Source organism: Aythya marila (genome assembly GCF_965140915.1).
Source record: "Aythya marila genome assembly, chromosome: 2".
Taxonomy (NCBI): domain Eukaryota; kingdom Metazoa; phylum Chordata; class Aves; order Anseriformes; family Anatidae; genus Aythya; species Aythya marila.
In genome coordinates this window covers 121448673-121465960 of record NC_139043.1, presented here as the reverse complement: position 1 = coordinate 121465960, position 17288 = coordinate 121448673, and the positions used below count along the sequence as shown (strand labels likewise).

Below are 17288 nucleotides of genomic sequence, written 5' to 3'. Positions count from 1 at the left end.
TTCACTGCTAAATATAATGGCTACATTTAACCAGGAAGAGATAATCAGAACACAGTTGCGAACACTGCTATTCCTCATACTTCTGCAATTGATATTAATATCAAAAACATTAGTCGTTAATAAAAAAAAATAGTAATAAGTATCAAAAATAATTAGTATCAAAAGGAAGGTATACGGGCCTTACACTGTTAATGATAACTAAGAAACTCAGGCTCTTCAAAATTAATTCAAAAGCCCTATTGCATTAACTGGGAGAAGGAATATTTTTTTCTTTTTCTTTTTTTTTTTTAATAGTATTTATTTACTGGCACCAGGGAAAACTAACATGAAGAAACAGCTAGATTTTCGAGGTTTTTAATTATTCCCAAAGAAAAGTCAAATATGCAAAGAAAGAATAACTTTGTGTCATGAGCTAGGTTTCTATACGTACCAAGAACGAGGCCTGTTGCATATGTCATTTCAGGAGCAGACTTGGAAGGTTCATTAGCTGAAGAGCTAATTTGTGCCTGATTTCTGGCAAAGACAAAAAAAGAAAATGGAAAGATCAGACTTACACCATTATGTGATATATTTATGACAGAGACCTTTCTAAAATCCAAAGAAACATCGCAAGCAAAATAAGAAGCCTTGTGGAAAAAAAGGCATTTCTCACAGTTCTCATTTGCCTGTGGTTTCTGAAGCTCTCAGAAACACTGACGCAGTCGAGCACTTAAAAGTGTTGACAGACAGAAGCAGTGCCAAGCAAGAGTTTATATAAGGTCTTTACACACATTTTGCTTTTGCCTCTTAGATCATGTCTTAATTTTGCAAGTCCAGAAAACTAAAAATGGAATTTTAAAACTACTATCAGGAAAAAAAAAAAAAAGAAAAAAAAAAAAAACATCAGTTAAAACTTCAACCTCAGTTAGAGAACAGGTGATCTGTCATTTCAAAAAACAACACTGGCATGCAATCTTCCATAGCTATGTTCAAAGCAAATGCATCATTCTTGCCCTATATTACACTAGCTGTAGGAAAAGAATTCACCATTTTGGATAGCATATTAGGGATTGTAAATAAACATTTTCCTCTCACCATGAATTTGTTGTGTGATTAGCAGAAAAATACATTGTATACCAGACCTAAAATTTCCAGTTCTTGGAACCTGCTGCACATGTGATCTTTCCTTTAATTCATCTTCATAATCTGCAGGTAGATCTCGTACTACTCCATCCAGATTGGGCCTTAAAGAAATAGAAAATATTTAGCCATGCTTGCCAAAAAACACGCAATCCAAAATAGAAGGTCCAGCACTTTCATGCAGATGGATCCTCAGCCTGACTGCACATGGAACAGAACCAGTTCTGAAAATACTGTGCAAAATTTCTAGAAATAATTCACTTCATTAGCATTGCCAAAGCACCTCCATCTGAAATGCAGATCCCCAAGTCTGCTTTCCAGGCTGAAGGGATACCACAGCTCCCAGAAAACCTCTTACTTGAAGGTCTAGCTGACTGCATGCTAGCTAGAATTTGCCATGTAGAATTCAATTTTCCTTGAAAAAACATACTCATTCTTCATTGCAGAGCCAGCTTCCCTGACAAACCTTATTATTTTTGTTGTTTATACAAACATGACCAAATTCACAACCCTGGTGGCACCCCTGGAACAGATCTTGGAAGTGATCCAGGATCACACACTTTAGCATTCAGACTGCATTGATTGAAATTGATCTTGCTCTTAATGAGCCAACGAAGCCTCCAACAACTATTGCACAAGCCTGGTGAAATAGTTGATTCAGATATGAAAAGCTTCTTTAATGACACCCTGTCCTTCACCATGTATCTGATACTATTTAAAAGAGAGAAGTGATTTTTGATCTGGTGAATACCAGAATTCAGGAGCTAAAATTCAAAGCAACTACACCTGAAGAAAGTAATACAAACAAAAATTCAATTAATTCCAAAGATGCTAAAAACTGCATGAACACAAGGGAGCTTTTCCTGAAAAGGTCTGGGGTAGTTGAATGTACAGGCTTTTCTAACCTTTCAAACTAATTATTCTATAATGAGGACTTCAAGTTATCTTGATAAAATGAGGCAGGAAGAGACATTTAATGAAAAAGTAAGCAATAGATGCTGACAAAGATATATTTTCCAATGCCAGGCAAACACAGGGACTTACTACTAAACAAACCACAAAAATCCACAGTAAACAGAAAAAAACATTATATTCTTTCATGTAAGAGCCACAGCTCTGCCCATCCCTGCAATTTAAGTAATAGCCAATAATCAGAGGCAAAAGGATGCAAGCATGAAAGCCTCTTGGCATAACACGGTCTTCTTTCATGATCCAGATCATCTATTTGATAATGATCAACCTGTTACTTACAAGGCTGGTCACGCACGACAAACACAACTGGGGAATACAAAGCCTAAGTCCACAGTGTGATGAAAGGAAGGAGGGAGGAAGGAAAGAGCCAAAGCCCAGGATTCAACCTGTTTGTTTGTTTGGGGTGGGGGGAATGGGTGTTGGTTTTTGGTTGGTTGGCTTTGGTCATTTTTTTTTGTAAAAAGCAGCAAACTTAGCATGGCAGGTCTCTGACAAACCGCTCTGTTTTGCCCAGACACATTGACTCAATTCAATCAAGAAACTCTCATACCTTGTATATAGGATAGACCTGGTGCTGGGGATAGAATAAAGCAATCAGATGACTAGAACAAAAAACTTTGGCTCTTCCTCTCACTCTCCCATCACCATTTCTATTTGCTGAAATACCACAGACCTCACGCCTCCATCAGATAAGAAACCTTTCTGGAAAATCCTGCCAAACACCTGCCTCTTCAAATTAATAAAACCCATTAAAAAAAAAAAAAAAAACCTTCAGTGCAGCAAAAAAGCGTTCCTTCTTATTTAGTTTGTGTTACAAATCAAATGTGATCTGGAAAAGGCTGACTAGCTGAAATGTGGAAATAAAATACTAATGCTTAAGAAGTGAAGCTGTCAGTAACTAAAAGATGTGTTTTTCCTTCTTGAAGAGAGACTGATCATAAAAGAATAAGTGGCACTCCCTGTGAAGGACAAAAAATACTGGATTACAAAATACATTTAATATAAAAATGATGAAAGGTTATCTTCCATTTAAAAAAGGATTAACTACTAATAAATAAACCTTAATTTTACATTCAACTTTAAGTTCAGGCAATTCAGGTGATGGTTAAGCAAATTCTTTTAATAAGACGTACAAAGTTTGTCTATAACAAAGATAAGACTATCTTCTGTACTTTATTTTAAAATAAACCTTGAACAAAAACTGTTTCAGAGGTCTCTCCAAAGCAGCAATGTAGTGTCTGGTGATATATTGGTCTCACACATTTGTATTAGCATCAGTGTTCTTGGAATAACCAGGGACTTGTAAACTTTGAAGCAGGATAATACTGTCTACCCTTGGCTCAAAAGCCATTCTTTGAGAAACAAAAGTAAGCCCTCAAACTTTATCAGCTGGTCATTATTTCAATATTAGACTCTACATCCAATTGCATAGACAGAGGCACACAGTTAATTACTGGATGTTAATTAACAGGTTTAACAGCAAGTGCCTTTTTCTGAAAAAAACACGGACATTTTGTCTACCTTTGTTAGACACAGAAACAAGCTTCTGCAGTTTCATTCTGATATTCTGAAAAGTTGTTGGACGGGATGACTCCACCTGAAAACCTTCTTTTCTCCATCTCATGGTATAACACTGGCAGAAAAGAGCAATTTTTGCATTTTGCGCTTTTCTCCAAATTGCATTCAGCAGAAAGAGGTAATCTGATTCCTGCTATCTCTTTAACCACCGCTTCCGTTTGCTAGTCTCTTTCAGAAGCACTATACGAATAAATCCAGGCTTTTAAGAAGCTCACTTGAGCATACCATCTGAAACACTGAAATAACCCATTTACTTAGCCTGCATCTCAGAAATGCTTCAAGATATTTCATTTTCCCCATACCTACTTGTTTCTTTTCTTTATGGTTTTATTTACTTTCACATTAGAAGGGCTGAGAAGGAATGTTGAAAGGTATTTTTGTACAGAGGTAACTGTACTTGACTGCTATTTGAAACTGGAAGAGAAGTATGATTCATTCCATTTAGAAAATGCATTTCCAGTAGAAGAGGTTTGGTTTGTTTTTTTCCAGTTACTATCCAGAAAACTATCCAGAAAATTATTCCTGTAAACAATGACTCAAAAGGTCATCTAGCCAGTCCACCAGCAATTAACAATGAAACACGATCGTAGGATTTACGATCATAGGATTTAACGCTGTTGAGTGGTAGAATTTGCCTTCTGTTTTTTTCTCAAAGTGTTAATTGGTTATTTTCCCTAACATGGGAGAAATGCTGGTGTTTCCTTCACGGAAGAAACAGCAGTAAAATGATTCTGACAACAGGCTTAACAAAAAGAAGGGAAAAAAATGAAGAAAAAAAAAAGACCATGCTAGCCCAAGAACTGCAAACTGAACAAATGAACATTCTTAAGCACATATTTAAAGTTTATTTACAGGAAACTTTACTGATTTATTTCATTTGAATGTAGTTGTATAAAACATGCCTGTTTCAAGTTTGTTACTATTTCAGACCACAACCCTTCCACTTTTGAAAGGAACCTGTTTTTGCAACAGAAGAATCTAATGTGGCCAGACTGCCAAACCCTGAATGACTGGTAAGGCTTACTTCTTTGTTTTTTAAATCAGTGAGCTAGAAAAGAAAGATTAAAAATTTATGTCAAAGTAACCAAACTGACCTATCAATTAACACAGTGTAAAGAATATATGATAGAAACCAAGTATTATGTGCTCTTTATTATAAGATTTACCTCTAACACTCTCTTTTGTTTGATTTGGGTGCAGTTCTTAAATGCGTTATTCAGATTGTGTAGTTTCTACTGAGATTAGGACCAGTTAACACCATCAGGATTCAACTCAATTACACGTCTAAAAGACCTTGCTATTTAGCAAGACATACAGTAAAAATGAGGACATACATGTTTATCTTCGGTTCACATTACAGAGGCTTGCTAACAAACACTACTGTACTCTGGGAAATACGTAGATTTACCAGATATATTTATGTAAATTGTGTGTTTCTTTTTCTCAAGTAATTTCACAAGCACCCTTGTCTCACCACACTATATAAAATGCTACCTACCTAATGTATGATTTATATTCTTAGGTACTGATCCAATTTTTAAATGCTTTTCTAAAAACTATGACAAAAGTCCTCTTTAAATTAAGACCAAAAATTCTGCTTTCACCTGTGAATCCTGTGTAATTTTCACTGAGAGCAAATCATGGCTGTCAAAAAGCACTACAGAAATAAAGTAGAAAACAGAGTTAAAGATACCTTTCAGCATAAAAATATCGGGGAGGTTTTCTCTCATAAGCGCTTTCACATCTAAATCTAGGGTCAAATTCTTCACTTATCTCAGGTTCATAGTCCATTCTGTAGTATCTTCGATCAAAATCACGATCCTCATCAAGTCTGTGATACCTTCTTATGGGAATTACAGATTGACTAGGAAATCCACGATGTCTTCTACTGGGAACATCCAAATCCTCATCAAGTCTTTTACTTAATAATCGACTTCTTAATTCAACCTCATCATCTAGCCTGTGGTACCTGTCTTCCTCCAGCCGTCTCTTATTTAGCAGCTCTTCATAACCTTCTGTAGAAGTAAAGGCATCTTTCTTGGGAGGTTCTGCAGCTGTACTACAGGGCTCTACTTCTGTACGCGGTTCTGGCCAGAGCTTGGTAGCAGCAATAAGTTTTTTATTCCTGTCCGTCTCACGCTGTTTAATGGAAAAAAAAATATTAAAAGATTTGAATATAAACAAATTACACTGAAGAAATACAAAACCAAGTTTTTGCTCAAACATTCCCTAAATAGGTATTGGAGAAGAGTCACGATGTAAGCAATAAGAATAATACCTCAATGACTTAAAAGCTAATGATTTTTTTCCCTCCTCAAGAAAAGAAAGCACACTTTCCCTTACCTATCATTTTCCAGAAGAATAGCTATGAATCCTGAACAGGCCTTTTACAAACTCCAAAGGGTAACAGATTTGACCTTCAGATTTAAGGGCACAAAGAATCAAAAACCATTTTTAACTTCACACCTGATCAAAACACTATATATCCTTATTCCACACTGAGACAAGTTTATGATACCTCAGCTACAAGCACAACATTTTAACCTAACCACGTCTTAACCTATTTTTTTTCTTCTCATGGGTTTCCCCGTGGAACAGTCGTGTAGTATTTCTGTACACTAATCTTTCATCTCTGGCATAAAGATGGCAAAAGGGAACGGATACATGAACCCCTACTTCAGAGACCCGGTTATACAAACAAAAGCTGCATTTCTGCCACCTATTTCCTCAGGCTCACTGTTACAAAGTGCTCCAACCCTTGAATAAGCCAGTAAGAAATAGATACAGAATTCCAGCATCTCAAGGATGCCCAAATACTGTCTTGTAGCTGTCTTTACAGATTAAAATAGTATTTAAGTATGTGATGCTCCAATGCACTTGGATGGAAAGATCATTCTCATAAGCAAATAATCTTTCTGGAGACAGATAACAAACATTATTCTAGGTAGAACTTATAAATTCATGAGCATTTGCACTTGCTAACTGCTGTGAGAAAGGCAATGAACTCTGAGCTGCTGTGAGTCCAAATGCAAGTTCCATTACAGAACCACTTAGCTCTCACAGTACCGTATGCATAAGAATCCCCATATTAAAAAGAAATGGGATTCTTAGAGCAAACCTGCATTAGATGAATTTGAATATTATCACAGTCCATCACTAAAGCAAGTCAACAGTATATTTAAAAAAATACATTCTATGCAAGATTTTAAAATTAACAAACTGCATGGAGGCTTTCTCAGGTCAATATATTGCTTCCAGATTACCACTGTTGTGAGAGCCTTTGTTTTAGTAGACATAAAAAACCTCGTTTGATTACAATTGGTGCTCTCTATATTGGTAGTTTCCTGTAGAACGGAGGATGCATTTGTGTTCATTTACAAACAATAACTAGAAATAGAGTGGGAGAAGAACAACACTCAAAGTCAAAAAGATTAGGCCACCTGCACCCTACTGAAAGATGCATTTCCAGAGAGCAAAGAAGAGAACTGTACTGAACAAAACAGCAGAGATAGCCAGGCTCTGAGATTCTTAACTCCACAGCACAACTTTCACCAGCAGGTAAGAAGTAATGAATATCTGAACTTCCTGCCTCTTGTGCAAATGTATATGTCTCTTGAAATAATTGGTTTTAAGTTTGCAACAATTATGCGTAAATGTTTTATTAACTAAATCTGCACTTTGTTTCCTTTAGTCTATGAAGTCTTAGTCCATTCAGTCCTTCTAGATCCATGCATGATGACTAAAAAAGCTTGCAGCAATGTGCCACTTCTCTCCTGCTAGAGAATACCGTTCCCTAAGATCCATGGGCCAAGATGTTTGTGCAGGTCAAAGTCACTAATTCAGTCAGGATAACTCAGCTTAATAGGCCTCTGCTATTTGAATTATTTTAAATCAGTTTGAGGTGACTGAGTAGGTGAAGCAAGCATCTCAGCAAGCAGGTGTAAACCTCTAAGATGCTACCAAGCACTGGATGCAGTTATAGTCTCTTCTACCAGAACAGGTCTCTGCAGAGAATGCACCTATTTACAGCTTAACAGTAACAAAAACACCAAATGGGCTGTGGGTAATAACAGCTACATCTTTACAGGTCCTCCACCTGAGATTTTGAGTAATTAGGGGGCGAGCAAAGGGGGATAAAGTTTAGTCTGAACTCCTTCCCTTCCATGTCTGACAAAGTACAAAGAAAAGAAAAGCTGCCATTAGACCTTCTCTAAGATCTAATAGATTAAGGATGAGGCAATGGTGGCAAATTCATGGGTGCCTATAACCTAAGAATCTCTGGAAGAGAAATCTGTCCCTGGCATCGTAACACATCAACATATAAATGAAAGGCCTCAGCTCAGAATCTGAGTTCAATTATGCATGCACTTAGTCTATATTCATGAGTTTTTGTTGATTCACAATTGCACAGCACCACATACTGGACAGCTAGCATCTAATCTGCTTTCTCATGGACTGGACATGGGCTGAGGAAAAGGCAGCTACAAAAAAAGCTGAGGAGCATTGTGCAGGACTCCGTATTTTGTCCTGAGAGACAGCTTCCTTGGCCATCACTTTTACCACCAAGAACAATCCAGGGAATTCCTTCAGAGATGCGGAGAATGAAAGCACTCTTCTCCCAGACAGACACGACTAAAGAAATCAAGAATTCTACTGCATGGCTCATAACCAGGACTTGTTAGATACATCTATAAAGCTGTGGCATAATTAAACAATGCTTTTTGCTTCTTTTATCTTACTTTGTATGACTTAGTCAATGATAAAACAACCAGCAAGATCATTTATGCTCTCTTTTGTATCAATATAAGTAGAATTGTATTACCTCTGTGTTTTTCTTCCCTAATTTCCTTATCTTTTCATTCCATTCTTCTTTATCCCTGAGATATTGATTGTACTCCTTGTTTCTTTCAAGCCGTAGTTTCTCCTAAAACAGGCATTGAGAAGTAAATTATAATTTTGCACTTTGAGAAGTAGCTTTTAACTTCACAGTACTGTATTAAATGAATACAAGCAAGCTGTAACCCCCCCCCCTCTTCTTTGCAATGCACAAATAGGACTTGAATTGCTTTGGGGGGTGGGGTGTTCATTATCAGCACACAGCACTTGCTCTGAATTGGAGATCTCCAGAGCAGAAGGTAGCGTCCTGGACATGAAGTCTAGTCCCCAGTAACAATGTGTATCAAGTTGCATCTCAAAACCAGGTAGGTTTCCTCCTGCTACATCTATTCCAAAATTGTTTTGGAGCCTTAGTTCTTTGGAAATCAGAAGTTAATTCCTAATTGTGAATATGAATGTATTTAAAGGTGATTTTAAAACACACCATTTTTTATGCTCGGATTAGTTGTCACTTGCCCCACTCAATTAAAACAAGACAACAAATACACGTACAGACAAGATGTGTCAAGTAGAGCTTAGGATATAATTTGAACTGTCAAATTTAAATGAGCAGTTAAGCTGACTGCAAGAAGTGTCAAAAATGCAAAAAAAAATCAGTCTTCACCTTGTGCAAGAATTATTAGCTGTTTTTGCAAGGTGACATTATAAACAGCTGGCTCAGGTCTAAAAATACACAGGAATTGTACACTAATAACTTACTATATTAAGAAATATACCAGTCTTCAGGGAGAACAAACTTTAATTTGGATTGTTTTCTGATACTGGTACTTTATGTTCAGAGCAAGGGGCATCTCTTATACTACCTAATTCCAACCTGTATAATGTGAATGAGGAAAAGGAGAATTATACTACATTATTATGAACCATGTTCTACACTCCACTGCAGAATTTTCCAATAAAAGGCAAAAGCCATTAAAAAATTTCAACATTACATATAAATTTACTTTCCCATGACCAGCTTTCAAACAAAAAGAATTTATACCTCCATCAGCATAGAAATACCAACTTAGTAATAGTTTTACAAATAAAACCAATGCTCCCCCAAAAATGGCTCATTTCAATCTTTGTGTCTAATGGGTTTCTGACACTGACAATGTAAAACTTGAGGACAGTTATGAAAGCTGCCCTAGGGATATTCTCCACAGCTGAGAAACTAGCATTGTCTTCAAAAGGTTAAAAGCTGACAAAAACGGTCAGCAGAAAATTCGGTACACTGTGTGACGGCACATTTTACCAAGTACAGAAAACAAAGATGCATGTGTTAGTTAGTGTCTGCACAGATGATGATTAGAGGCTGTTTAGCAGGGCACAGTGTGACATCTTCTGGCAGCTTTTAGTTTCTACAATAGCAATAAATAAATGGATAAAGAAGATAAAACATGCTTGTACAGAAAATCTTAACTCAAGGTTGATCAGCTATGATATAAAACCAAAGATCAGGCATGTTCCAAGTCCAGGTATGTCTTTAATTTCCACAAAATTAAGATACTTTATCGTTCACTGTTTTGGCACACATGCCAACAAGGGTTAACACAAAGTTCAGAAGGACTTGAAGCCAAGTTAAACTCAGCATAAGCTTGGCACAAAACCGCATGCTTCCACTTTCCAGGGCATTTCATTCTTGCTGCCTCCCTTGTTTAAACACTAATACATTTTGGGATTTGAGGCTTTTTCATAACAGTAGTTTTCATTTGTTTGAGATATCATGTGGCTCCTCATATGGCCAAACATTATTGCCAGCACAAGAGAGGCAGAACAAATAAGCACAGCAAGGGCAGGACCAACACATTCCCTAACAAGTCTTGTGCCGTATTACAGTGACTGTGTCACCCCAAACACAGAGTAAGAATGCAATTCCAAAGCAGCGGAGGTTTAAAAATAGATAGCTATAGATTAAAAGTGCAACAGTGCAGTCCTCATCCAGATACAGTTTCTCTTTTTCTTGCATCTCAACTAGAGTTCGACTGATCATTACAAACTGAATCAGCAAAAATATTTAATAAATTATGATGTTTCTGCTGATTCAGCTTCCTGGATCAATTTCCAAGAAAGCACAAGAAAGGAAATGGGAATATAAAGCAAACTGTGTGAGGGCAGAAAGAGCAGAGTGACTCCTGTAAGACTGATTTAGGCTTTCAATGAATCGTACGATGCATCAGAAGAATAGAACAGATGTTAATAAATTCCACACATGCATATTGCATCTTCATAACTAACCTCCACCAACAGAGAGACTGTTCTGCCTGATATCTTTCTCCAACATAGGAAAAGAAGACTATAAACTGATAAGAAATCTCAGGGAGATCAAAAGGGGCTAAATGCAGAGAGAGAGAACACATGCTTTTCTCAAAACACACCAATTCACATAATCTCAAAGAAAAACAGAAAGTGAGAAGACACTTATATTAACAGCAGGCAATATGTGAGATAAAAGATCAGCTTTTATGTAGATTCTTGGATTTATTTGTACAAAAAGAAAAATGACACAAGATTAAGCAGGCAGTGTGCAGAGGAAGAAATCAAAACAAGTTGTGTATAGCAGAAAGAATACTTCTTTTTGTTCTGATAGGAAGTGACAGTAATATCACTGTAGAAAATTGATCTTATCCCCAGACTGCACTACGAAGAGTAACAAATTAGAAAAGTGTACATAATCATAAGAACAACGTCTTTTATTTGATCAATATGGACTGCTGAATAAAGAACAAGCACAACCACAAGAGCTTTTCAACACAGCAAGTGCTCTGTATGTATGAATTAGAAGCAGCAAACCTCCAGCTGATATCAACACAGAATTACACATCTAATTATATACAAAATAAAGTAGAAGTATCCTAGGATTAAAAAATCCTGATAGGTATTAAAAATATATCAATATTTAAAGACTATGTTTCTGAAAATTATTCTAATTATGACCTCCAACATGTTCACTTGAAAAAATGATGTAAAAATGAAAAATCTTATGTAGAAATATATTTTTTGTCAGTTAAAATATCTGGGTTCACTTTCAGGTTATACACAAGCTTAATTTCCTCCAGGCACTCACCTTGGCAGACCTTCGCTCATCAATAGGAAGAGATAATCCCTGAGTATAAGGATCTACTTCGCCAGTAGTCAGGTAATTTTTCTACGTTAAAAAAAATAATAAGCATCCTTCAATATATTTTAAAATACCAAATCTTATTGCTAAACAGTTGCTAGAAATTATATTTTTTGAAATATATCTGATTGATTTAATGAAAAAAGACTGATGAGCTTCACATTCTGAAAATGCAGGATGCTTTCAGAACAGAAAAATGAAGTGAAAGAATATGGAAAGCAAAGGGCTTTGTTAATACACTATTACAAGGATTACATAGCCTGTGTATCAGATATTCAAAAAATTACTGATTTTGGGGGTAAAATTACAAGCATTAGAGGAATTTTCCAAGACATGACCATACTTTAGATGAAAAACTGACTTCTCTAACTTCAGATGTACACCTACCTCTTATTTTAACAAATGGAATCCATGCTAATATCAGCACAGACACCACTTGATATACATAGGTATCGATACTATCTGTTTTCTGCAACAGTAGTCGCCAAACTTTTCAGAATAATGATCCATCACCAAACCTTGCTGTTCCCTGTGGACCATCAGTCACTTTCAGAACAGACCTTCCAGCTGAACACACTGTGTTGTGGATCAGTGTAGCTCCCCAGGCCACAGCTTGCAATCAGGGCTGCACAGCTAGTCAAAATACCAACCTTTCAAACCAAACACCTATCAATACTGGAATACATCCTTCGTTTCCAGGTCTAGTGGTTCCTTCATACACCACTCACTTACTAAAAGCATCCTCAGGCCACTCTCAGTCGATCAAATAATGTTTTATAAAATCTGATTACATTTAATAAAAAGATCGTCTACTTCTGTGGCATGGCCAATGATAGGAATGTGTTAGTTATGGCATTTCACTAGAATGGAAGTTTCCTTCCATTATCTATGCTGTAACTTAGCCTGAAAACCTACAGGCATGTAAACAGGTAAGAGCTCTACCTGTTCCGGTACATTTACACTATAAATTATATTCCACAACTTCACATTAAAAGATCTAAGGGATTTAATAACTATGCAAATATTCAAACACAGAGAAAACTAAATTAATAGAGAACTAAGTTATTTTTAGTAGACAAAAAGAAATGAACAGTAATCGCCTCTACCCCATAACTCTTTTCATACTTCAAACATCTGTAGAGATTACCTCAGATGTTAAAAAGTTATTTGCCAAAACACAGAAACTGATATGGAAATTGCATTTTCTACCTAAGCACAACTAAATGAGTTACTAACCAAAGTATCACTGTGAGAGCTGCTAAGAGTTGCACTCACGCTCTATGCAATAAAATAAAATAATAAAAAAAAAGATTATCCCTTAGCTTACAAAAAAATAAGCTTGTATACCTAAATTTGTAAAACTGAAATTCAGTTGAGAATAAAATACTAAAAGTCAACATAGAAATGATGCTATTTGGATACTTTGGTGGGAATTATAAAACAGTTCAGGTTTTCACGCAATATTCTAATTTGGAAAATAACCTGAAGTTTCAGATTAAACAAGAAGCAACAATTATATAAGCATCATTTTGATTAAAAGTTAAGAAGCCAGTTAATTTTGTTATTGCTGTTGTTAGTCAGGAATTCCAGTGTGTGCTAATATAGTTAATTTCTATCATAGGCATGTTATTCATAGCTCAAAAAAAAACAAAACAAAACAAAAAGAACGGAAGGTTGTTTTTCCACCACACTAGCTCCTGGTCCTTTATTGTTCAAATTAAGCAACTTCAACCTGGACACACAACATTAAAAATATGAAAGTTAATACCTTATATACATGACTGTATAACAACATAAAACAAAATTACTGAAATTGAAAAAAGCTCACAAAGATGTGCCTCTAGTATTTCATTCTTGCATTCTGAACCACTAGGTGATGAATAACTGGCTCCACCGCTCTCCTGTGCACCACTGACAAGATTCCATAGTGAAGGAAAAAGCTGTAACTCTGATTCCAATGGCATTATAATATTTGAGAGCTCATTATTTTATCCCAGCTTAAAGTATGTGTATCTGACCTTATAACACCTATCTAACCTACAAAAGGCCTTGCAGCAAATGTCTACTAAAATAAACCTTTGCGTAGTTAGCATTGGATAGCAACAATAGCCATTGCAAAGGAAAAGAGCAATCAGTAAATGTTTTTAAATCATATTAATGGAAAATAATAAATAAGCAATCATTCTGCACAATGCAAACAATGCTGTTAATCACAACTAATCACTACAGAGCACACAAATACACAAAGCACAAAAAAGTAATGATTTTTGTTTTAAATTCAAAGAGCATGAAGCTTTCAAACAAAGCAAAAAGCCACTAATTTGAAGGAAAAAAAAAAAAAAAGAAAAAAGAAAAACAAGATATTGCAGGCACCCTACCTTTCTTTTTGCCTGTGAAATACCCTAAAAGTCAGGGAAAAGATACTATTCAACAAGTGTCTTTTATTCAAGAATATTTGAATTTGCAATAAATAATTCTTTTCTTAGACCAGATCCATTCTTTCATTTTAAGAACTAAAGGCACCGATAATAAGCATTTTCCAACAGAAATTACTCGCTTCCTGATTTGTTTTTCCTGATTGACTAAGATCTGGTACATTAAGAAGCGATACGGAATATTCCCAAGATTATGACATTTCGTTTCATACCCTTTCAGTTTTAAATTACTATCGTTGCATATAATAAGTTCTGCTAAGCAGAGCATCAAAGTTATTTTATTTCTAAAACTGAAATGAAGCCAGGAAATGGAGTCACACTGATTACAGCAATATCCTTAGCTGAATTACAGACCACAGAATATTCGAGGAAGTAACAAATGATATTTTAAATTCTTAAGAAACTACAAAAGAAGTAAAGAGACAAATAAAGGAATTCAGAATAAAAAGCACTGTGTAATATGTAATCTCATAGCAATGAGACCTGTAAAAGACTAAAATACTTAACTGTTCCTAGTGGTGACATTTTGAAATTACTTTTACTCAAAAACTCTTCTAAAGCAGCCATCATTCATAACAAGTGACTTCTTATAAAGATTCTCCACAATTTTGTTCTGTTATATTCAATTAAAATGAGAGAGTCATTGTAAAAGACTCATTAAACTCAGGCAACCAGACAAGAACCTTTACCTGAGAAAGATATCGCCTATAATCTTGCCGAAGTTCCTCTTTTAGCTTATGTTTTTTTCGTTCATATTCTTCTCCAAGAGGTAAACTCAAGCCATAGTCACCTGAAAGTTTAACTCTTAAATGTTATTATCATACTATTTGGTATCAATACAAAGCACATAACGCAAAAGATACATCTGGATTTTTGTTAGACATGAGCAATAAAAAAAAATATACAACCAGAAATTATAAAACAACTGAAATAAAAAAACATCTCTGTATGACTACTTAGGTGGAAAGCATTCTATGCATTCTAGAAGAACGGATCGTTTTTTTGGATGCTAGTTTTCTCTCTCTCTAATCCTTGCATTTTTTTTCTCCTCACTAAGAAAAACAAGCAACATACTTTGAATAGGGTAACTATCTACATTATTCAGGTTATTTTACATAGTTTCTTTTAGCGAGATATGTTTCAAAGGAATCTCTTTTATTTGATATGTTACTTCTTAAATTACTCTGATATTTTAAGCACTGCTTACCACACAAGATACAACAAACTTAGCAACCAGAAAGCAACAAGCTGCTCCTTCAGCACAAAACACATGAAATCTGTGTGGCTTCTTTATTCACTTCTTCCCACTTCAGTATTTTTATTGTAACAGGCCCAAAACACACATTTAGCACATTTCCAAGGTTACTGTCTGGTCTTGTAAAAGCTGCTCTCCTACAATATAATGCTGGGGAAGTTGTTTGTTGTTCCCAAAATACATTTTGAACTACTTTATAAGAAACACCCTCTGCCTGAGAAGGCCACTTCTGCTGAAATTTTTCACCACTCCCCACAGACACCTAGCGAATTCCAGAAAACCACACAAGAAACAGGTTGCGACTGTTTTTTTAATTGCCTGATGTTTCACTGAAAGCATTTCTATTTCTTGTGGTCTTTGTAAAAACAAGTAGCAGGGACTGAGAGGGAAAAGAGGAATTTTCAAGGTTAGTGGTAACCTCAAAGAACCCAGTAAAATACAGTACAAAAAAAGAAGTGAGAAGCAGGTGCTTCGATTCAAATACTTGAAGTATTCAAATAAAAATGGTTTAAAGCTCATTTTATTACAGCAGACCTTTTTGGTTGGCCATCAGGAAAGCAATGAGATAACAATTATAAGTGGGTAGTGATTTATGAGATACCTGAGAAATACCTACTTCAAAAAGTTAAGGGAGATTAGGCTAGCAGGGCAAAAATACTCTGTCTCACAAACATTCATCCTAAACTTGTGTGCATTTCTATCTGAATTCTTCTGTTAGGAGATACTTTACTTTTCAATAGTTTTCTGCTTTTGTTTACTCTTTACTGTATTTATTTCATATTCCATTAACTGTACACACTCATACTGAATTTTTTTTTTTTTTTGGAAAACGTTAAGATTTCAAATGCATTTTCACATAAAAGTTTGCATGCATTTAATATGTTGAGAAATAACTGTGCTGAACAACCCCACTCAATTCTGCCAGCTTCTCATATCTACTGTTAGATCTATAGCAGTAACATGGAATGAGCTCCTATCTAACTTAACCCAAAGGAAATCACATTGCTTTAATCCAGAACCAGCGAATAAAACTAATAATACTCCACTAATAACCCAACGTGGTCAGCATCCAAATGATTATTACAGCAATACCTACTTGCTGCTTTTCATTTAAGATCACTTGAATGTCCCTCACCTGTAATATTTCATTGTGCATTAACATATTTAGATATCAACATAAAAACAATTTATAATACTAAACACATCATGGTGTGTGTTATGATGGACCTCCAACAAGAGAGGTAATTATTTTAATATTAAACTAGCCTGGTACGCTGACAGTGGCCTGTCACAGCCATTGGGATACAAAAGCAGAGCACTGCCTGCTGTGTTCTGTCTTCCACATTGTGTTTTCCCACAGTTAAGCAAAGAAATATCACCACCTGGACCAACCTGCTGATCAAAATAAAACTGTCCAAAACGTAAGGTAGACACTATTAGAGTGTTTTGTCCTCTAACCAAGTCTATCAATTATGAATTCCGGCAGCAAATAATATTCATTTATCATTTCAGGTCATTTTTAGTGAATTTTTCCTGTAAAGGTTTTAGAAGAGCTTGTCTTGCTGATGGCTGGAAGTTGCAATTATACATCTTCATAAAAGAGATGGCTTTATTTATGCACCTAAGACCAGTTCAAACCCTCAGATTCACACATTCAGCTCCCTTTTTAAATTAAGGCATGTGCATCTCTGGTAACAAATTCTGTTAAAATTATAGAAGGGACATAATGCTAAGTGTAGTAGGAGTACTTATTTAAAAGGTAGATTAGATTGGTGTTATGTTAATAACATCAAATATCCATTGACACATGTTCTTTAAAATAAAAGAAAATCTTTTACTGGATGCTGCAGAATTACACCAGAAATACAGTATGGAAATGTACAAAATGGTACAAAGCCAAAGAGTCTACATAGGAAAGAAAAGAGTTACCACG

At 35.5% G+C, this 17288-nt stretch overlaps 1 protein-coding gene across 11 annotated transcripts in view; it reads right to left on the bottom strand.

Moving 5' to 3' along the window:
• CSPP1 (centrosome and spindle pole associated protein 1) overlaps positions 1–17288 on the bottom strand; it is a 59721-nt gene that overhangs the window by 35737 nt on the left and 6696 nt on the right. For 9 of the 11 annotated variants that reach the window (XM_082754048.1, XM_082754049.1, XM_082754047.1 and 6 more), the window contains 7 exons: positions 14790–14890; positions 14044–14067; positions 11612–11692; positions 8492–8593; positions 5363–5808; positions 1122–1223; positions 431–513 (listed from right to left, as the gene is read on the bottom strand). In XM_082754048.1, coding sequence (XP_082610174.1) covers positions 431–513; positions 1122–1223; positions 5363–5808; positions 8492–8593; positions 11612–11692; positions 14044–14067; positions 14790–14890 — 939 coding nt within the window. The remainder of the gene's footprint in view (positions 1–430; positions 514–1121; positions 1224–5362; positions 5809–8491; positions 8594–11611; positions 11693–14043; positions 14068–14789; positions 14891–17288) is intronic. The other 2 variants (XM_082754044.1, XM_082754046.1) reach the window with 1 other exon arrangement.